The sequence below is a fragment of the Prenolepis imparis genome, unplaced genomic scaffold, assembly GCF_030444845.1.
Source record: "Prenolepis imparis isolate NDT839.2.m4 unplaced genomic scaffold, iyPreImpa1.0 SCAF_14, whole genome shotgun sequence".
NCBI lineage: Eukaryota > Metazoa > Arthropoda > Insecta > Hymenoptera > Formicidae > Prenolepis > Prenolepis imparis.
Window position 1 is genome coordinate 2,516,335 of NW_028141172.1, and position 20,521 is coordinate 2,536,855.

The following is a 20,521-nucleotide window of genomic DNA, read 5'->3' on the forward strand; positions in this document are numbered from 1 at the left end:
AAGTCAAAAGCGAAAAATATTGACTTATTTATCACTACTTTAACCTTTAACCCTTACCCAGTTATACAACCAGTACATGCGTCTAATGCTATATGTTTAGCAGACTATAAAGTCATTAAAATTAAATAAAAAGATTTAATTAAAACGCACTATCTTAAAAATTAATATAAAAGAATAATTTAAAATTATTGCGAAATTATTATTTTAAACACATGAGTTTTTAATGCATAGAGTAATTTTCATAAGTTTCAACGAAAGAAATTAGCAATAATTTATTCAAAAACTTATAGAAATTATTTTATGCATTAAAATAACATTTGATTTCGTGCATTCATAAATGATAATTTTACTATGCTTATTTTTTAATTGTAATTAAAATTTGTATTATGACTTAATATTGAACTTCTCCTTAAACGTTAGTATTTACCACAGATGTCTATACATCTGGTATTTACATATGGGGTATATAAGGGTTAAACAGTTGCACATAACGCAAAACAACAGACGCAATTCAATGATAGACGATAGACTTCACTTCCTTCGTCACTCTCTCTCACTCTTTCTCTTTCTCTTTCTATATCGACTCTAGCAACTCTTTCCACTTTATCATGATTGATTAAGCCTTTTTAATAATCGTGTATTATGTAATCGAAGGTCTATTATTAAAATATTTATCGGTATAATAAAATTTTCCAATAAATTTGTAGTAAAAAAATCGTATAATATATTAGATATAAAATATCTTTCTATATGTAAACTTACAAAAAAATATAATTAATATTTATTTACAAATAAATACTTTCCCTACTTTTCCTGATTACAGTCATATTGAACATCAGAGCTGAGAAATCATGTAAATTTTTTTTTGCGAAGTACATGAAAATATTCGTTTCTCGTGAGAAAATTATACACACACATAGAATTATATATAAAATTATATCCAAATAAAAATGTTTTCTTTCTCTTATACAATTTCTGTTGGTATATACAGGAAAAAATAATAAAAAGAATAATTGAAAAATAATAAATTAAAAAAAAAATAATTTTTGTATGTTTTTTTAGATTTTTTTTAAAAGTGAGATTTGTAAAGTAAAAAAAAATATCCATATATAAACAATTTTTTCTTTTTATGTATAATTATATATAGGCATATTTTCCTCATTTCTGCAATTTTATTTTTTCTAAAAAAATGTAAAAATTATTTTAAAAATTTTTTAATTATTTTTACATCCATATTTTCAATAATTCTTTTTTCTATTAGACAGCAAGAAGGAAAATTACGCAATTAAGGGATTAACAAAAAATCTAAATTATTATAATGCGACACTGTATAATACATAAAGAAGAAAATAAAAAGACTTGTTAAGTATCATTTATAAAGTATGCGTATATTAAAACAAAAGATTTTACATTTGAGTATACAAGAATATGCCGAAATATTGAAATTCATTTCAAGGAGTAAGCCGTTTGGGATCACGCGGAAACATGGACACTTTACGAATGTTGTCCAGGCCGAGATATAGCATCACAACGCGTTCCATGCCTATACCGCCGCCAGCATGCGGCGGACAGCCATATCTGAAAGCGTCGATGTATGACTTGATTTTCTCGATATCTGAAACAAAAAATTTAATTATTAATCGAATAATTTTTGATTAACGAAATATGCATGACGAGACTATATTTAAGTGGCACAATCCTATATATAGAGCAGACAGAATTAATAATATATGTACCTATAGTTTACGAAATAATTGCATTTCTAGAATAAAAATTCTTGAAAATTTTGACTGTAAGAATTCTCTGGATTTGCAATTTTAGCAAGTTTTTATTAAATCTGAATCAAAAGAATTGAAAAACTAAATCAAAATAAAATTTTAATATAATTATAAATATTTTTTTAATCAAAAGATAAAACAAGAAGATATAGTAATCGCAAATTAATTAATAAAAAGATTTATGAAAATTTTTTGAATGTTTTTTTATTTTTATATCGCTAGTACATTAATCAACAGGGTAGTTAAATTAATCGACCAAAACTAGCCAATAAATTTGTCTAAGTTACGACTTTTTCGACCATATGGTTGTGGTCCTTTTAAAGTGTATAACTGAAATATTAATTTTATATAATAATAAATAAAGAAATAAATAAAAAGTCGTAACTTAGACAAATTTATTGGCTAGTTTTGATCGATTAATTTAACCACCCTGTTGATTTATGAAAATGTTTAGATTTTAATTTGGTTTGATTCAAATCTTAAATAATGCTCACAGCATTAATAAAAAATCCTTATGTAAAATGTTTTACTCACCGATTTCATGATGCTTAGCTCGCTCAGTCAGAAAATCTGGATCGTGAATACGTTGCGCACCAGATATAATCTCTTCGCCTCGCATAAACATGTCATACGAGTTGGACGCTTTCTACAATGCAAGATCAATTATGAACGAAAGAAAATATTATATTATTGATCATAAAATATCATAGATTACTTACAGGATTGTTTGGATCCGGCATTGTATAAAAAGGCCTCACAGCAAGAGGATATTTGTCCAAAATGTAAAAGTCTGTATCATACTGAAAATAACATGTTTGTAATAAAAATCAAAAATGCATATATTGTCATATTGATTGTATATGATGTATATATATTAATTAATAATTAATATATATATATACTATTATTATTACTATTATCATTTATTAATAATTAATATATTAATATATATTGTCATATTGATTATAAATTCTCAAATTTAAGCTAATAATTATATTTCGAGATATATAAATCATAAAAACAGTTACAATAAATTAATCAAAACGGTAAAGATTTATTATTTTAGCTATAATTCTGCTTGAAAATTTCAGCATCTAACTTTAATTTTAACGAGTTTCCCTAAGAGTTTTTCATCTGGTGTCGACAGATCATCCTCTTCGCCGAGAGTTACGCCTGCTTCCGCTAACATTTCGATCGCTTGTGGATACTCTAATTTCAAAGCAGGTTCAAGAAACTTGAAAGGCTCCACGGGGTATTGTTGACTGACTGCCGCTATATCATCCGCATAACTGTTGAATTCCCATGAAATCAATTTGTGAGTCAAAAACTATTATAATTAACATATATTAAAAATAAACGGATAATATAGGAATGAATATATATTACTAACTTGTCACGTAATCCTTTAAAGAGTTCGGTGAACATCTGTCCAATGGTATCTACTACCTCGTGATAGTGATACTTAAAAGCCATCTCCAGATCAAGGCCTACAAATTCTGTCAAATGTCTGTGCGTATTGGAATCTTCCGCTCTGAAAACTAATCACGACGTTTTTAGTAAAGATATTTAATGAGACAATTCTTATTTTTATTGGATGCGATATATACCTGCTCCAACAGTGAAAACCTTGTCAAAATCAGCAGCAATCGCCATCTGCTTGTATAACTGTGGCGATTGAGCCAGATAAGCATTGTTTTTGAAATAAGATACTGTGAATACGTTTGCTCCACCCTCGCTGGCTGCAGAGATAATTTTAGGAGTGTGAATCTCGACGAAACCCTGGAAAGGATAAATTAAAATGAAATGTTTTGATGAAAATGAGCATTATATAACTATTATACTCACTTTTTCCGTCAGAATGTCCCTAAAGAGTTTACAAACGCCAGCTTCCACCTTGAAAATCGCCTGATTGGCTGGAGTACGCAGATCTAGCACTCTGTTATCTAGTCTAGTATCCTGATTCACTCGAATATTCAACGCCGTCTCGTCTGCCTCGCTGATAGGTCTCGCGGCGTCTTCTATCTGTAAGGGAAGCTGCGGCTTGGCAGCACTTATCACGAACACTTCTTCTATATGAACTTCCACATCTTTTTGTGAGCATGACTCGATTTTCGATGATACAGATTTCACTACGGCCTTGACATCGATTATGGACTCTTTTGTGATGCTGAAAATGATACACAATATATAAGTAAATTAAATAAATTAAATTACAATTAATTTCATAAAAATTTTCAGAATTTATACTTGGAAATAAATTTAATCATTTGTTTGCTGATTGTTTCATTCACAGCAGCTAATCCCTGCACCGTATACGATTGCTGTCTTAATACGATGAAGCATTGCTTGCCTGTATAAATGTAATATGTATAAATATAAATGTAAGATTAAATTACATTTTATTTGCAAATAATTAAACAATTAATATATTTTCCATGAAATATAGCATTGTTCACCTTTAGCACGACTAGTATGTAAGCGACCTCTCAACCAAACCATCTGATCCTGCAGATTTTTATTCAGATTCTTGATTACCGTAAACTTTCTATCCTCGAATTTTTCCTTACTTTGAATCATATCCATTTGTCCATACTTTCCTACAGATACATCTTCAGCTTCATTTGTAGATTCCTGTTGGGTCTGTTGGGGAATGTATTACATAATGCAATATTTATTTTATTGGTTTTTTTAAATTAAATTTATTATATCTATTTAATTAGTAAAAACAAAATTAAAAAATTTGTTTTCTTATTAAACAATATTATTCTTATATATAGTAACTTACATTTTGAGCTTTTCTTTCTGCCTTTTTTGCTGCTTTCTGCATTTCCTTTTGCTGCTTTTTAAGTGCTTTCTTAGATATTTCATCTCTTCATAATGAAATAACACAAAAGCTCATGTAATTATTTAAAATATTGGTAATATTGGTGCTAATTGATTATGCAAACATAGTTATAATTTTAATCATATGTTAATAATATCTATCAATTTCCATATAAAATATAATGATATCCAATTTAATCTATAATTTTGAAAATATAAAGCAAAATTTGTCTCTATTTTTATGGACATTTAATTATATAAACAAATCGATTAGCAAGCAATAATAAGATTCAATCTTTACCTTGTCTGAGGACACTCTGCCAGTTTATCTTCACCCATCTGTGAAAGATGATGCAATAGAGTATCACAAGCAGTACATAGATTACGTCATCCTATCGCTATTTAACATTTTTTAACAGTTCCAAGAGTTGCAGGCTTAATAATTAATTTTATTTTTACATTCAAAAAATATATATCAATATGATAATTATTATAGTATTTATATATTTAAATTATATTGCACTATAATATATGTTAATAACTGGTAAAAAATTGTATCAAAAGAATAATATAAATTTTATAAAAATATAAAAATGTCTATGGAATGTGAAATAATTTCTTATTATTATTAGTATAATTATTTAATATTAAAAAAATTAATAATACAAATATAATACAAATTATATTTATATTGTGACAATAATCGTAATAAGAACGAAACAAACAATATTAAGCAATCATAAATAACTTATGATTTTAAAATGTAATATATAAATAATTAATATATTTTTTTTTATAATTAACATATTTTTTCAGAACAAGAGTATAATTTTGAGGTTAGAATACAAAAATTGTGAATAAAATGAATTTACTATTTAATAAAAATATTTAAAAAATAAATAAAAGTAATGCACTATACGTACTTTGCTTTTTCAATCAATTATTTACAATAACTTTTCCCAAAAATTATAGACTCTCACAGATTATTCGTCTAGCAGTCGCACAGATGCAAGAGTGCGCGATCACATGTCACATACCTAACCTAAACTATTTGAGTGGTAGAGTGAGGCATAATAATGCAATTTTAACTTTATAATCCTAATTAACGCCTTTGCGAAAAAAATCTCTATATGAATCTTTGTATCTATTAATTAAAATAAATTATTAGTATATAATTTTTTTAGGCTTTTATTTTTTTTTTTACTTACCGTCACCACTCAAATGGTTAACGCACAATAGCATCGTATATAAATATATCTACAATTTTATATTAAAATTAGAATAAGATTATACTTCGATATAACATTTCTTGTAATGATTGATCTGTTTGTTTAGCTTTCAGCTTTATCTTGTTTTTAATTTTTTTCTTTTGAATAAAAATCCCATTTTAAATATCAAAAAATATAGAAAAGCGAAAACAGATCTAATGAAGTATGTGATTGTAAAATTTATCTATTTATCACATCAATTATTCAAACAGGGACATTTTTCGACAGGAGGGTGGAAAAGGAGAGTTCTTGTTAAACAAAAACCTGCTCGCGTCGCAAAATCTCTCTTATCGTCATGGTGTTATAAGTTTAACACCATCATCTGCTGATTCCAGTAGGAGAGACGAGGGGACTTGTGCCTTATGTGGTTGGGCCTCAATGCCAAGTTTTCCAGTATTTAGCAATGCCTGATGGGAACTAGTATTTAGACTCCGGATGGCACAATCGGCCGTCTTATCCCAGCTCTTCCAGCTCACTCCTTCGTGACCTGAAAAAGCCAGCATTGGGCATCTACGCGTAAGCAACTAATTTATGTATGACCTCAAGCTTGAAGAATACCCATTATACATTGTTAAATAACTCCTCAAGTATAGTAATGTTAAGTATTTTAATGAAATATAATAATCTTCCTAATTTATCTAGCTTGAATAAATTTCTTTTTGCATACCTACATATTTCGTTATATTTATAATATTAAAGTCTCGTATCAAAGAACATAAAATAACGTTATTTACAACAGATTGCCAAAATCTCCTCGATAATTGGCAATGTCTTTTTCTTGTTAAATATATTGCATTTTTAATGACCCAATATTATAGATTGAACTTGTCTCAGAATGGTCATTTTTTTGAATGAGGAATAATTTGACGTTTCATCTCGTATATGCAACTGATTTAAAATTATGTATACAAATTGATTTAGAACATACAATATACAATAATAAAACGAGCAGATATGTGCGAGCGAGCATGATTACAGGGACGGCTAGGAGGAGAGCACAAGATAATGGGAATGTATAATCCGTGAGTTATCGGAAAACGCACAACGATCTCTTATTCACAATATAATTGTACATAACTAATCATTCTTTAAGTTTAATAAAAACTTAAGAAACTCGAGAAAAGAGAAATTAAAAGGAATGACGCGCGACTTTGATGATTTTTACTTCTTACTTTTCAACTTATCCGAACCCTCATCAAAAGTGGGATCTTGAATATTCAGCATCAAGCTATTGCCACTGAGGAACACTCTATTTTGGGATGTAGCAATCTGAAATAAAATAAATTTCTCTTTAGCAATTTACACAAACTTTATATACATATATATTAAACATTGATTTTTATATGGAATGTCGACGACTTTTTCACATGTTTTAAAATCTGAGCAATTTTTTATGCAAATTTGTAATAATATTATACAAAGATACTCACTGTACGCGAAATGTTCTGTGCAGCTCGTATTTTGCGCAATTTCAAATATCCAGGGTTCTGGCTGACAGCTAGACCAAGGTACACTGTGGTTAAGGCAAATATATATTTAAAGTTTTTGAAGAAAATTCAATATTATTGTATAACTAATTATTTAAAAATTAATTTAATTTTGTACTTAAATCAATAATATAATTTTACTATAAGAATCAATAGAATATTAAAGACTAATTGATTATATAATTCATTATTATTATAAATGAGCTGAAGAAAATTATTTTTATAAAGGATATCATTTTAGCTGCTTCTGCCTCTCCTTCAGCTTGTACAATTTTTTGTTGTCGTTCCTGCTTAGCTCTTTCTACTACAAAAGCAGCTCGTTGGGCCTCTTGCTGAGCTACTTGTTTGGCTTCAACCGCAGCAGTGTATTCTTTACCAAAACTAAGCTCAGTTATCGAGACATCATCCAGAACAATATTAAAATCTCGAGCTCGTTCTGTTAATTCCTTGCGCACCATATTAGATACTTGCTGTCTTTGTGTTATTAGTTGCGAAGCGTTGAATTTAGCAACAACAGACTTCAGCACCTCATTACAGATACTTGGCAATACCTGGATTGATTTTTGCTAATTAATTTTAATATAATTTAAAATCTATAACATAATATATATATATATATATTATATAATATTAATATTGTAGAATATTAATATTATAGAATATTAATATATAATATATATATTCATATTATTTTCATTAGTCAGAATCAGACATGAAGATTAATTTTAAAACAATTTATCTTTGTAAATTAAAATAAATGTTATTTGTTATGTATAATTAAAAGAATCAAAAGTTTATACATAATTACTTTTTCATCATAATCAAGGCCCAATTGTCGATACATAGCTGGCAACGTGCTAGCATCAGGACGGGAGAGAACACGTAGAGAAATGTTGACCATCTGCAAATCTTTGGACCCTGTGGGCGACGAGATCTTCCTAGGTCTGCTCCTAATGTCGTAAATGATGGGATAGTGGAACCACGGAATACGAAAGTGCAAACCCTCAGTCATGATATCCTTTTGAATGCCTCCCATTCGAGAAAATATGATCGCTCGATGACCGGCTTCGACTGCAAAGTTGATTAAATTCGCGCTTAAAATCAATCATTCGTCCGAATAATAATATTTTCGGAGAGAATATTTGGGAAAAAAAGAATTTCACGTTTAATGTGGGATCGAACCTAACCTGTGTACATGGATTTGGAAGCGCTGTATACCGCGACACCAGCTGCAGCGAGGACCTTCACGCTCATCGGCACCCCGTTTGCGCCTTTGCCGAAGCGCGAGGCCATCTCGCTGAATTTATTTTGAGCCATTTCGAGAGAAACCACTGAAAAATCAATCGACGATGAACCGGGGAAAAGAATCGCGAGAAATATCAAGAACAGGCAGAAAGTGTGGAAGAGTATAGATGAGAAACTCGGAAGAGAAATGTGTGCGAGATGTTGTATCGCGCATGTGTCATAAAAATCCCTATAATTAGATTCCGATAATTGACCAATCAAAATAAAGAAATCTTTTGGGAATATCACATCTCGTCTATTTACGTCATTTTTTGTGGTCAACAGGGTCAACAAGAGAGTATCATGGTATATCAATTAAATTACAAAGATTAAATTACAAGATGGATTTATTGTATACTGTTAATAGGAGAAGCTCCTCCAAACTTTTTTCCAATCAAGAATGGTGCGATTCTTAAATATATATCTTTAATATATTTTTTGTAATCTCACACATTTAACGTAATTTTGAGATATAAAGAATAAAATGTACGCACTGTGTATTCGCACAATTAAAATTTACATAAGTGTCAATAATTTTCCCAATATTTTATTAAGTATGAGATGCTTAGATATATTTGTGCTTATTATTTTATGCATTTTTGCAGAATTATAAAAATATTTGTTAGCTTTTTAAGTTTGACATTGACTAACGATATCACTTTTTCCAGTTTGTACAATGGACAGTCTTTATGTTCCTTATCCAGTCGAAATATAGTGGCGTTTACTACTATGACGGAATTAGATGATAATAGTGGCAAAACAAGAGGATGTCACGTTTATGTAGCAGACTTGAATATGCCCTGGCATGCTCATAAGTAAGCATAATTAAACAATTAAATTCTCGAATATTTTCTCTATCTGAAAGAATTGATTCAGTATTTTCATGAAATTTGTTTATTATTTAAAAGGCGGACAAAAAAATTGAGATCAAACTATAAAGCCTTTTATATTTTTAGAATCTTGTCAAATAAACACAACATTACTGCCCTGGAATGGGATTTACCTGGTGACAAATTGGTAATGGCAGATACAGCTGGAAATATACAATTGTGGGTGTTCAAGGATCATATCTTAAATGATTGGGTATTAGTAGGCTCTACATATTTCCCTGGTGAACATATATTAGGTGCCGCTTGGTTCCATAATGGCAAAAAGGTATTTAAATGATCAAATTAATATATTGAACAATTGGAAGTTTTCAAAAATTTTCATATTACTACAACAATAATTGTTTCTTTTTATTATTAATCTTTATTATTTTTTTATATAGAAAGATGTTCAACAAATGTATAGATCATGATGTTCCTTTACTAATTTTTTAGACAGGATTAGTAACAGAGAAGAAGGACAGTATCCATTACAGCGAGAAATTTAATCATTTACTGTTTGCACCTTCAGTGAGGCAATTTGGCGGCAGGGCCGCTGAAGGTGTATTGGTGGTATCAACAACGGGTATGGTTGGCGCGATCATGATTACAAAGGACCTTCAAAATCCGATTTGTTATTCAACAGAGAGTCTTGGCAATACAAGACATAGGATAACTGCAGTCGACTTGTGTTATGGAAAAAGTACTTTTTATCATGTGTGTAGAGTGATTTATAAATACAGCACGAATATGTTGCAAAAATTTGCTTTGTAAATTTCAGACGGCCACTTCCTTGTTGCAGTTAGCAGTGGAAGCATTTGTTTGCCGATAAGATGCTACAGAGTGTTAGTGCGCAAAAATGATGATAAATGCACCATTACTTCGCAAGCTTTACCGAGCTTTTTTTTGCAGGATGGAGCACCTAAAGATAATTCGTGTAAGCAAAATTATTCAAATTAAATTTAGGGCACACTTTTTAAATAATTTTATGACTAGTATAACTTTTTATCTTTTTACAGATACAATTGTGACACATTTAAAATTTGTGGTCAGAGAAGACGCAGATTCTTTGGTCATTGCAGCAAATAGCGAGAACGGTGGATTTGTAGAAGTGTGGGAGTTGCGAGAAAAATCACAACCGGTTCACAAATTGTTCCAGCCAAAAAGTCTGGAACCTTTCAAGACAGTTGCAAGTATTCAATTATTACAAACTTTTATATTAATTATCTACATTTTCCTATTCTTTATCATTTTGTCTCTTGCAATGCTCTTTTTGCTTTATATATGACTTTGTACGAAAAAAATATGAAATAATGATACAAATAAGCAATGCAAGAGGAAAAGTTTTATTATAAATTTATTTTAATAATCATAAATATATATTGTTTCTATAGGTTTGGCAATATCAATCGCAGTATCGCTGCCAATCGCCGGTTACGGCGATAGCGACTACGAAACTATCCATAGTGACAACATTGCCACCTCCTAGTTATGTGATAATAGCATTGGCGGATTCATCGGTGCATTGTCTAAATCGTTTGGATTGTCTTAAGGAAGTAGCGTTCTCGTCCTTAAATACAGGTTGGCGTCAAGATGAACCTAGTAACAAGTATTTCAAGAGCTCAGTGTCTATCGCTCATATGGATCTCTCATGGTTGGGATGCGTGCTTCTTGCATGTGATACTCATGGCAATCTGTATCTTTACAAATTGTTGCCAGATGGTACTATAGGTATGATATAGTTTTACTTATTTATGTTAATTTATCTGATATTCTGGTTTTTTTTAATTTACGCGAAATTTTGAAAGGATTGTGGTCAGACCATATATACAAAATGATTTATACAATTTATGGCATTTATAGGTACGTCGATGTCGATGAGCTATGCCTGTACATTGTTGGAATACTGTCTTGTAACAGGACTGGATTGGTTAGATATACTTTTATGCCTGAGATCGTCTATGATCGAAGCGCTGTGCGAGAGATTGGACGTCTCTTTCAACAGGCAATCGCAATCTATTCAGCAGTATCACTATATTCAATTTTTATGTATTAAGACGTCGTTGTACAGGTAAAATTGAAAAATTTAGAAATATAATTGTAACAAGAAGGGATTTATAAAATTAGAAAAAAATTATATTCTAAATTGAGTTTGAAAGTTTTGAGCCTATTACATAAAACTAGAGTTATCTTTAATCATTTCTTTAATAATCTTTAATAATCTCTAATTTCCGAAGTATGAAAGAAGTATAAAAGTTTTTATTTAAAACTATAAATTATTAAATATACTTGCAATTAATATTTTCAGAATGCTTGGAACAGTGTCAGGACAGAATAAGGCAGCGGACTTGTCATCGTTACTGATGATACATTCAGTAGCTACTGCCTTCAAATCTCTATTAAGGCCATCAGATTTAATATCCCATGACAAAGGTCCAGCAGAAAGTTTAACTGCGGTGATAACAGATGTTATTACTGATAATACTGACAATGTTGATAAGGTAATATCACATTTTAAACATACTTAAAAGTCTCGGTTATATCATTTTTGCTTGATCCAGAATAAAAAATAAATCCGGAAATATAGAGATTTGACAATAAATAAATCAATAATAAATAATAATGTATTAATGATATGATCAACTAAAATAAAAACGGAATTTTAATAATTAATAAAATAAATTATAATAAAATTAAATAATAAAATGAATTTAATATGTTTTATATTAGGTATTACTGCATCTCGATCCTAAAGAATTTACAGTAGAGCCAAGCACATTGCAATCATTGCAGCAACTTATTCAATGGGTTGCTGACTTAGCTTTGAATTTGCTGGCCAGATTGCCTGAACAAAGGATGCAAGTAAAAACTGGTGGTGTAAGTACTTTCTGTAAAAAATCTATATTATCTTTATATTATCTCTTTATGTGTTATATCAAGAACTTAAATATATTTTCGCAGATCACGTATTGTTTTTTCTTTGCTTTACAGTATGAACTTCTTAAAGACCACAAGGCTTTGAATACTGTTCGGGAACTGCTAGTCATTATACGTATTTGGGGATTGCTTCGCCCATCATGTCTTCCAGTATTTCTTCGTAGTACAGATAATTTAGATGTTCTGGCTTTGCTATTTTGCTTGTTATCAAAATTAGTGCAACCTAGTGGAGATACGCAACAGCAACAACAAGTGGACGATGGTTTAATTGGTATGTTTGCTCATTTTTTGAAATTTCTTAATATCTTGGAATTTTTTAATATCTACATATTTCTGAGCAGCAAGATATTTGTCTACTGTAATACGAGGCGCTCTTAATCACTCAATTGGACACAAATTGATTGATTGATTTTAATTTCAAAGAAAAATATGATTGATATTTTGACATAACTTAAAGTAATTATTGCTAATAAAATAATTAAATTAATAAAAATCAAGATAAAAATATTCTATTCTTTAATTAGATAGATTTTATCTTAGGTTAAATAATTTGATATATATTTATGTTTTTTCGCTTATATATTTTTAAAACTTTCGTAATTAAAAAATTAAATTAATTTGGCCTCTTACATTCCAAATATTCTTGCCAGAAACAAATTTGAAACAAATTGAATACATTTGCCCATTTCTTCCACTGTATACATTTGCTGTTTGATTACTATAACTTGTGGTCAGGAAATTTGATAAAACAACCACATCCTGATTCATAAGAATAATTTTAAGTGGATAGACTCAGTCTCTCACAGTACTTAACCAGTTCACATCGTATATAACATAATAGTTATATAATAATACGATTATATATACACAATAACACTACACTATAAAAGTGAAGAATCTATGAACAATGACTACTAAACTGGCAATAAAGCATAAAGACTCTCTCGCCTTGAAGGAAAACAAAGTGTGCAAAGAGAAGTACGAGATTTACAAGCAGTCCAAGCTGAAGAGATGCGAGCACCTGTCGTTTCCTTGGTCAATTTTGAGTGTGTTTCTGATCTATTGGTTCGTCTTGTGTCCTCTAATCTGGGCCATATGTTACACATCTAGACCCTGGCCTTCATATTGGCCCCTTCTCTTCTGGACAGTCGCATTTCTAATCTGGATCATGATCATGTGTGGATTAATAATTTTTTGGAAGAGTTTATTGGCTAAACAAAATCCTAAAATTAACGTGATCTCGAAATATAGCTCGGATAATGTAGAAAAATCTCTAAACATCTACCAAATATCATCCAAAGATACAAAATCTTTCAAATTAGAGAAGTTGAATGAGCCAGAGCCTAAGAAAAATAATCGAGAAAATTTTTTCAAGAAAGACCTGCCACCTTTGATGATACACAAACAGATATCTGGCGAAAATATCGAAGATATCGGAATCGTGCATGTTGAAAAGGACGAGATAGCTCATTTAGACATTGCCAGTAACTATGTTGAAGAAAATTCGGACGAGACAAAATCTCCGAAGACACCGATGTCACCAAGAGAGCTCTTTTTCATCGATTTGATTCGCGAAGCGGAGAAAGCCGAGAACGTGAAATTGCTGCATTTCTTCTCAAGTGAAACGATTGAGGATGAGACGAAGAATGTGGAAAATATAAAGGAGGAAAAGAATACAAAAGATGTAAAGCATATAAAAGATATAAAGGATGCAAAGAATGAAAAGGATGGGTTAAATAAATCAAAGCACGAATCAAGTTACTTTATAGCAGATGTGGAGAGTCCAGTCAGTGAGAAAACGGAAGTTTTTCTTCAGATTGATTCATGTGTGGATGAACAACTGGAAAAACCAGTGTTAATATTACAATCCAATGAAGAAAATTTATTAAAAACTTTTATTCCGCAAGATAATTAAATTGCTAAAAACAATTACTAAGATAATTAAATTACTAAAAACAATTATTAACTATAATAATAATTAATATAGTTAAAGAGAGATATGATTTAAATCGAAAGAAGTGGAGATTGAGAGAAAAAGTGTTGTTATAAATAAAGAATATGAATTATAATAATTATAAATTATAAATTAATAATAATTATAAATATACAATAATAATTATAAATATACAGTATTATTACACAATAAGTGTTTAAAAAAATTTTTTTTATATCTACTTTCTTCCTTTTCCTCTTTATAAAAGTTATAATTAATATTATTTATATATAAATATACATTATTGCATGTGAAAGGTACATATACTTTGACTAATTTGAAATATAATATTTTGTCTGAAAATTTTAATAACAAAGTAATTTTTTTCAGATGAATGCTGTTTGCTACCAAATCAAATCATGATTCCACAATTGCATCAAGGAAATAGTATAACCGCTATAGTCTCACCAATTTTATTTACTCAGAATCTTCCATTACAGGTAAAAAAAAAAGAATTTCAAAACTTCTAATTATTTTCAAAATAAAAAAAGTGTTAGAATTATTTATCTTGTGAGAAATGCTCCAACTTCTATGTTATTATTATATTATAATTAACGGGTGCAGTTAGAGTATGGAGTGGAACCTGAGCAGCTAGTTTTTACGCCTGAAATGAATCCCGTTGAAGGTTGCATGCACAGTGGACAGATCGTAGACACGATACGACACTTATATTTAGGAAAACAACCACTTTTAGTGAAGCAATGCACGAGGTATTATTTATTGATTACAATAATAATAAAAAAGTTGTATAGTCCTGTATTATAGTATTAGTAACTTTATGTACATTTTTTTTCAGATGCGGTGGTAAAGCACAAGTACAGAATATGACAAGGACAGCTGCGATTAGGGCCTGGGACCAAAGATGGACACGAGCCTGTCGATGCGGTGGCATCTGGCGAATTCATAAAGCCTGCTGATGAACATCGTTAAGAATCATTATCCTAGAGATGTATAATTATTTTAATATGTATAAGATTGAGAGAGAAATTTAAGTAGTAAATTAAGAAGTAAAATAAAAGAAAAGAATTTTACAATTTTTAAATTAAAAGTTATCAGTTTGCCAAGAGATCATTCTTTGTCTGAGATCGTTCTTTTGTCTGATTTAACTTTTGTGATGGTATTTGAAATTCTTCTTAATCTCTTGCAGGAGTTATTCTATCTTATAATGCCATCAACGAGAAAAATATGTAATTTCTTTTTTTTAATAAGAGTCAAAATGCGAAGACAATATAAAATTAATTAATCAAACAAAAATTGCATAAATTGTTTTACTAAGTATCATGGAGAATAACATTAAAGAGAAAGAAAGAGAGCGAACGTAAATAAATAATTGCAGATCAATATTTAAAAGTTAAATTAACTTTAAATCAGAGGACTCACATTATTTGTATGTAAGTATATATGCGCGAGCTGTAAATATTTATTCGTAAATTAATAATAAATATAAATATAAAATTACATTATTCAAATTAGATTATTTTATTCAAGTGTTGTTACATCTGATGATTTTACAAAGAAATAATGGAGGAATGTTAGTATGTAAATAAGAATTTCTTATAATATCCTGATATTGTTACAGGTAAATTGTTCAATGACTCTCTCCTTTCTTGCCGGATACTCTTTTGAATTCTCCCATATTCGTGGTCGAAATTGGCGAGCCAATTATGACTAAGTGGTCGATTCTTGTCGTCTCTGAACCATTCTGATTATCTGCCACAAATATTTGAAAGTTCTGCACATTCTGGAACTTGACGTAGCGCAGTGGAACGGGATTTCCCTCTTCGAGGTCCTTAGTCGACAATCTGTGTTAAAAAGTTATGTATTGATATTTTATTTCTTCTTTAGAGAAAAATATTGCAAATAAAATTCTATTTAGCATTGTATCAAAAGTCACAAAATTAAAAATACAGGAATATCTTTATAATCTAGTACAGATCAAATTATTTCGAATATATCTATCTGTGTAAATTCAAAATAAAAACGGATACTCGAGTAATGAATTTAGATAATAGATAAGTATTCAAATATAAAGTTAATTTATATATTACATTAATAGTGTGTGAATGAGTACTCAGATAACTAATTATCCGATTTAAATCATCAACCTTAATACAAAACTTACATTAGATCTTGGACGCTCGTATTGGAATTCGCCATTTCGAAGTCGATCGTCCTAGGCTGATTGATAAATAACTTGATATTTTTTGGCCCATTCTCTGCGGGCCCTTTAATCTTGAGGGAATGAACTTTAACGGGCTGCGAAAATGTGATGGACATTATCAATTGCTCATCCTCGTCGCTCTGAAGATACCCATTATCCGAATTCAAACACTGAGGGAAAGTATGATGATCCGACTCGTTTAAGCATTCGCACTGCTGTTTCATTATAAAACTGGTCAAGTCCATCTGAAAGACCACCAAAATCTAGCTTCAGTAAATTATAATATTAGTGAAAATAACTTTAAACAAAAAGGAAAAAATAGGATCAATTTCAATCAAATTAACAAGATTGATATAATTTTGATAAGTCCAGATTCTAATGCTAACATGTGTCAAAATAATTTAGTCTACAATTATTTAATAATACCTATAGATATTATACAGTTATTATAATATCTACAATTATTTTTCACAATAGAATAAAATTGAGATGAAAAAGGAGAAAGAACAAAGAGATAAGAAAGAGAAACAGCAAAAATTATTTTGAGAAGAATTTACTTAAAACTTTCATTTAACTTTATAGACCTTTATAGATGTATCTATATATATAATTTTAGTAACAATCATAGTATTTCAACAATCATATATGGCATACATATTGAAGAACTATATTTCTCTCTTTCAATGAATAACTAAAATATTTTTAAACATTTAGTTTTTTTATATCTAATTTCACATAAAATCATATTTTTTTATTTAATTAATTTTTTAAAAGTTATCTATATTTTTAATCTCTAATGTGTTTTCTCCTTCTCTTACCATCTCTCTTTCTCTTATAACAATTAGTATTAACAAATTTTTAATAAATAATAACTAATTAATATCTACACTCACTTAATTTTTTATTAATTTTAATTAAAAATTGAGAGATATATTTGTGCTACTACCTGGAATATCAGATGAAGGTTATTAAATGATCAATAAGCAAGCAAGTATCAAAGTTGTATTATTTTCAGTATAAAATCATATACATTAATAATATTTGATATATTTATATTATAAGCAGCAAATATTTCAATTGTTATGTAAAAGATTAATATGATTAACATGAGATTATAAAAGATATTTCAAGAACAACTGTAAATTGATTCTATAAAAATTATTTTTAATTAACTTTTTGAAGATATCATCAAGTTTATACACATATAGAAATATTAGAATATAATATCAAAACAGATATCATGTAAACGTTACTTTGATATTTGCAACTTGTATAATAAGAGTTCAATCGTACTTTTTTAAAGTTATAGTTCTACATTTAAAAAATCTAAATTAAATTTTTTTAATATTGCCACAAAATTCTTAGAAGAAAATGTTTCTTAGAATTCTTAAATTTTGATAATATATGTTGAGAAATATTTGTTTTTTTTTTATAAATTGATAAAAAAATAGAGCTATATATAATATATAATAAAATATATATAAAAAGATTTATTAAAATTAAATGTGAAAATTAAAAAATTCCGGCGAAGCTTATAAAGCCTTTTTTTTTAAATATACAAATATATATTAAAACTTTGTTTGCATAATTTATTGAAAGAAAAATATAATATAACGGATTCTATGTATATAAATTAAAATTTTAATGGAGATTAAGCAATTGAATGCTTTTTTGTTCTACTGTCAATTTACAGTGCTTTTTGCTAGTAAACTTTACTGTATTTTTTATGAATATTTTACCTACATCACTGCAAGTTCTGAATATAATCTAATACTTGTTCCCAAAAATTTGAAAAACCTATAGAAGATATCTGTGCTCGACAGATTTTATCATAATAGCAAACTTTTCATTGATACTTATTCCAATAGTACAGAATCACAGCGAGGAAGATCATTACGAAGATGTGATAATAGGCATTGTCAGTGTTTCGTACATGACCAGACAGAGAATCCGCGGCCGTGTCGTCCGTGTCCTCGGTGTCGCCGCTACCGTAAAACTGCTGGATCTTTGATTCGAGTCCCACCGGATCTGCGCCCTGGCATTGGCCTAGCTTTGCACGCCTGCGATAAAAGATGAAAGTGGGCATTGCACGCACATCTTGTACCGAGGCAGTGTCTGCACATTTGTCCACGTCCACTTTCAGGAACACTGCTTTGGGATACTTCAGCGACAATTGCTCAAATATTGGAGCAATTCTTTGACAGGGTCCACACCTGCGCAATCATAGAGTAAGCGAGATATTATATTATGATCATTGTAATATCGAATTAAGGTTCTCACAAAAGATGTAACAACTTATAATATGCATACAATATAATAATCAATATGCAAAGTACACTTGAAATTTACTGTGAGAGGTGAAATTATCTTGCTTGTGTAATGAGTAAAATATTAAGTTTTTTTTTTTTTTCTTGGACATAAATGTACATTTTACTTCATTTTAAATTGAGAAAATGTAAAGGGATATGACTCTTATAATCGTGGGAGATTATTTAATAACATTCTTACTTTTTTTGACAGTTCACATTCTACTTCTAATGGCTGGTCTTTCATCGAGTTGAGGTCAGAAAATAATTCTAAAGTATAAATCAACGCGCTCGTGTTAATCTGTATTCTCAAATAAATGTGGAATTCAATAAAATTAAAAGACGACGAAGAGTAAGAAGGGATATAACCTAAAAGGTGCTTACCAACTTGCAGTGAAATCTACAACGACGAGCTTTTGTCCGGCACTGGCTAATTCGCTCTGGAAATGACGGTCGTCGTTGATTATTCGTACTGCTCCCATTTCGTTTTGATTAATTGCTTAATTACATTAAACGCTCGCGACACTACCAATCTCTCCGCAATACCTAACCGAAATACGATTAAGAAATGACTGGCAGTTTCCTGGTCATTGCTAGTTCGCAGGAGCAATGGCCTTGTACGAGACGAAGAGGCAAATATAACATTACTATATAATTACGAAAATACTAATCAATCTTTTGAAAATAAAGTAGAATAAATTACAATACATTTTTAGATCAAGTATAAAATAAAGTAAATGCGTAATATTTAAATTATTGGATGATTATCGATATTAGGAAAATTCTATAACATAGGAATCCTCATTATCGATATTAGATAATAATTTATCATATGCGTTAAAACAGATTCACTCGAAAATTTCTTAAGAGAATGCTGACCTTGTCCTGTCTTACCGACAGAACGATATTTTTCTGCACCCTTTTCTCTTTATTGGTTGAATAGAATAATAAATATTTTTCCACGATTAAAGTACATATAGAAACAAAGTTGGAACCTCTCGATTTTATGTATAAAACAAAAAAAATATTTTTAGTTTTATTTTAAACAACTTTTTTTGGTTTTTTACATAAATTTGAAAGGTTCCGACTTTGTTTCTATATGTACTTTAATCGTGGAAAAGCATTTATTATTCTATTCAACCAATAAAAAGAAAACGGTACAGAAAAATATTGCTCTGTCGATAAGGGTCAGCATCCCCTTAATAAAACAGTGGTGCGATAGAGAAATTTGAAAGTTGAAATCGTATCTAGCGTAAAAAAGTTATTTTTTATTCATCTAAATATTTTAATCGAACATTTTACTACAGAATAATAAATTAAGTATCGACATTTTTTTCATTTAAATTTATAATAAAATTTTAATATTAATTTTAATGTGTACCGTATGTTATTAACTACTGAGCTTAAAAACCTTGACTTTAATTTTTCAAAACAATGTGAAATAGATTATTCATTCAATTCAAATTAACATATTACACGTGGACTTAATTAATGCGTCAATGGTTTATTGGATACAATAAGAATTTTGAATATTTAAGTAGATTAAGTTGATACGATGATACAAGATTAAAGCTACAACTACGCACTATTCTATTATGTTACAAAGAAGTATATTTAA

At 29.3% G+C, this 20,521-nt stretch overlaps 5 protein-coding genes across 7 annotated transcripts; 2 read left to right on the top strand and 3 right to left on the bottom strand.

Moving 5' to 3' along the window:
* Positions 1 to 1,367: 1,367 nt before the first annotated feature.
* Asprs (aspartyl-tRNA synthetase) lies at positions 1,368 to 5,697 on the bottom strand. The gene is made up of 12 exons (XM_083053668.1): positions 5,525 to 5,697; positions 4,903 to 4,940; positions 4,564 to 4,648; positions 4,235 to 4,418; positions 4,026 to 4,128; positions 3,624 to 3,945; positions 3,386 to 3,557; positions 3,169 to 3,316; positions 2,878 to 3,067; positions 2,498 to 2,578; positions 2,313 to 2,424; positions 1,368 to 1,615 (listed from the first exon to the last, which is right to left on the bottom strand). The coding sequence occupies exons 2-12, from the start codon at positions 4,938 to 4,940 to the stop codon at positions 1,452 to 1,454; spliced, it is 1,599 nt and encodes a 532-aa protein (XP_082909794.1). The 5' UTR covers positions 5,525 to 5,697; the 3' UTR covers positions 1,368 to 1,451.
* Positions 5,698 to 5,853: 156 nt separating this feature from the next.
* Phb2 (prohibitin 2) lies at positions 5,854 to 8,750 on the bottom strand. Its single transcript, XM_083053669.1, has 6 exons — positions 8,544 to 8,750; positions 8,165 to 8,427; positions 7,590 to 7,907; positions 7,300 to 7,377; positions 7,042 to 7,138; positions 5,854 to 6,356 (listed from the first exon to the last, which is right to left on the bottom strand). Exons 1-6 carry the CDS (start codon positions 8,671 to 8,673, stop codon positions 6,163 to 6,165), a joined length of 1,080 nt encoding a protein of 359 aa, XP_082909795.1. The 5' UTR covers positions 8,674 to 8,750; the 3' UTR covers positions 5,854 to 6,162.
* Positions 8,751 to 8,922: 172 nt separating this feature from the next.
* Med16 (mediator complex subunit 16) lies at positions 8,923 to 16,360 on the top strand. 3 transcript variants are annotated; one of them, XR_014426773.1, is made up of 16 exons: positions 8,923 to 9,043; positions 9,309 to 9,455; positions 9,597 to 9,795; positions 9,963 to 10,209; positions 10,288 to 10,443; positions 10,526 to 10,695; positions 10,901 to 11,237; positions 11,370 to 11,577; positions 11,815 to 12,007; positions 12,237 to 12,383; positions 12,498 to 12,714; positions 14,767 to 14,876; positions 15,001 to 15,146; positions 15,233 to 15,385; positions 15,584 to 15,827; positions 16,016 to 16,360. XR_014426773.1 is itself a non-coding variant. In XM_083053667.1 (15 exons), exons 1-14 carry the CDS (start codon positions 8,982 to 8,984, stop codon positions 15,351 to 15,353), a joined length of 2,460 nt encoding a protein of 819 aa, XP_082909793.1. In that variant the 5' UTR covers positions 8,923 to 8,981; the 3' UTR covers positions 15,354 to 15,385; positions 16,016 to 16,360. The 3 variants fall into 3 exon arrangements, 1 of the variants encoding a protein (XP_082909793.1); XR_014426774.1 differs by having other exon boundaries at positions 9,016 to 9,126; XM_083053667.1 differs by lacking the exon at positions 15,584 to 15,827.
* On the top strand, positions 12,774 to 14,478 carry LOC145944959 (uncharacterized). The gene has a single exon (XM_083053671.1). The coding sequence runs from the start codon at positions 13,351 to 13,353 to the stop codon at positions 14,356 to 14,358; it is 1,008 nt and encodes a 335-aa protein (XP_082909797.1). The 5' UTR covers positions 12,774 to 13,350; the 3' UTR covers positions 14,359 to 14,478.
* Txl (Thioredoxin-like) lies at positions 15,892 to 19,623 on the bottom strand. The gene is made up of 4 exons (XM_083053672.1): positions 19,288 to 19,623; positions 18,531 to 18,810; positions 16,559 to 16,842; positions 15,892 to 16,238 (listed from the first exon to the last, which is right to left on the bottom strand). The coding sequence occupies exons 1-4, from the start codon at positions 19,383 to 19,385 to the stop codon at positions 16,025 to 16,027; spliced, it is 876 nt and encodes a 291-aa protein (XP_082909798.1). The 5' UTR covers positions 19,386 to 19,623; the 3' UTR covers positions 15,892 to 16,024.
* Positions 19,624 to 20,521: the final 898 nt, after the last annotated feature.

Coding starts and splice junctions, on each gene's coding strand:
- Asprs (XM_083053668.1), bottom strand. CDS start 4,940: ATGGGTGAAGATAAACTGGCAGAGTGTCCTCAGACAAG. Junction 3,558..3,623: donor GGGACATTCTGACGGAAAAA/GTGAGTATAATA, acceptor TATCCTTTCCAG/GGTTTCGTCGAGATTCACAC. Junction 1,616..2,312: donor AGCTAAGCATCATGAAATCG/GTGAGTAAAACA, acceptor TTTTTGTTTCAG/ATATCGAGAAAATCAAGTCA.
- Phb2 (XM_083053669.1), bottom strand. CDS start 8,673: ATGGCTCAAAATAAATTCAGCGAGATGGCCTCGCGCTTCGGCAAAGGC. Junction 7,378..7,589: donor AGGCAGAAGCAGCTAAAATG/ATATCCTTTATA, acceptor ACCACAGTGTAC/CTTGGTCTAGCTGTCAGCCA. Junction 6,357..7,041: donor GGGTTCGGATAAGTTGAAAA/GTAAGAAGTAAA, acceptor TGGCTTTTTCAG/GTCACGAAGGAGTGAGCTGG.
- Med16 (XM_083053667.1), top strand. CDS start 8,982: ATGGATTTATTGTATACTGTTAATAGGAGAAGCTCCTCCAAACTTTTT. Junction 12,008..12,236: donor ATACTGACAATGTTGATAAG/GTAATATCACAT, acceptor GTTTTATATTAG/GTATTACTGCATCTCGATCC. Junction 15,147..15,232: donor TTAGTGAAGCAATGCACGAG/GTATTATTTATT, acceptor ATTTTTTTTCAG/ATGCGGTGGTAAAGCACAAG.
- LOC145944959 (XM_083053671.1), top strand. CDS start 13,351: ATGACTACTAAACTGGCAATAAAGCATAAAGACTCTCTCGCCTTGAAG.
- Txl (XM_083053672.1), bottom strand. CDS start 19,385: ATGGGAGCAGTACGAATAATCAACGACGACCGTCATTTCCAGAGCGAA. Junction 18,811..19,287: donor GTAGATTTCACTGCAAGTTG/GTAAGCACCTTT, acceptor ATGATTGCGCAG/GTGTGGACCCTGTCAAAGAA. Junction 16,843..18,530: donor CGGATTCTCTGTCTGGTCAT/GTACGAAACACT, acceptor GTGGTCTTTCAG/ATGGACTTGACCAGTTTTAT.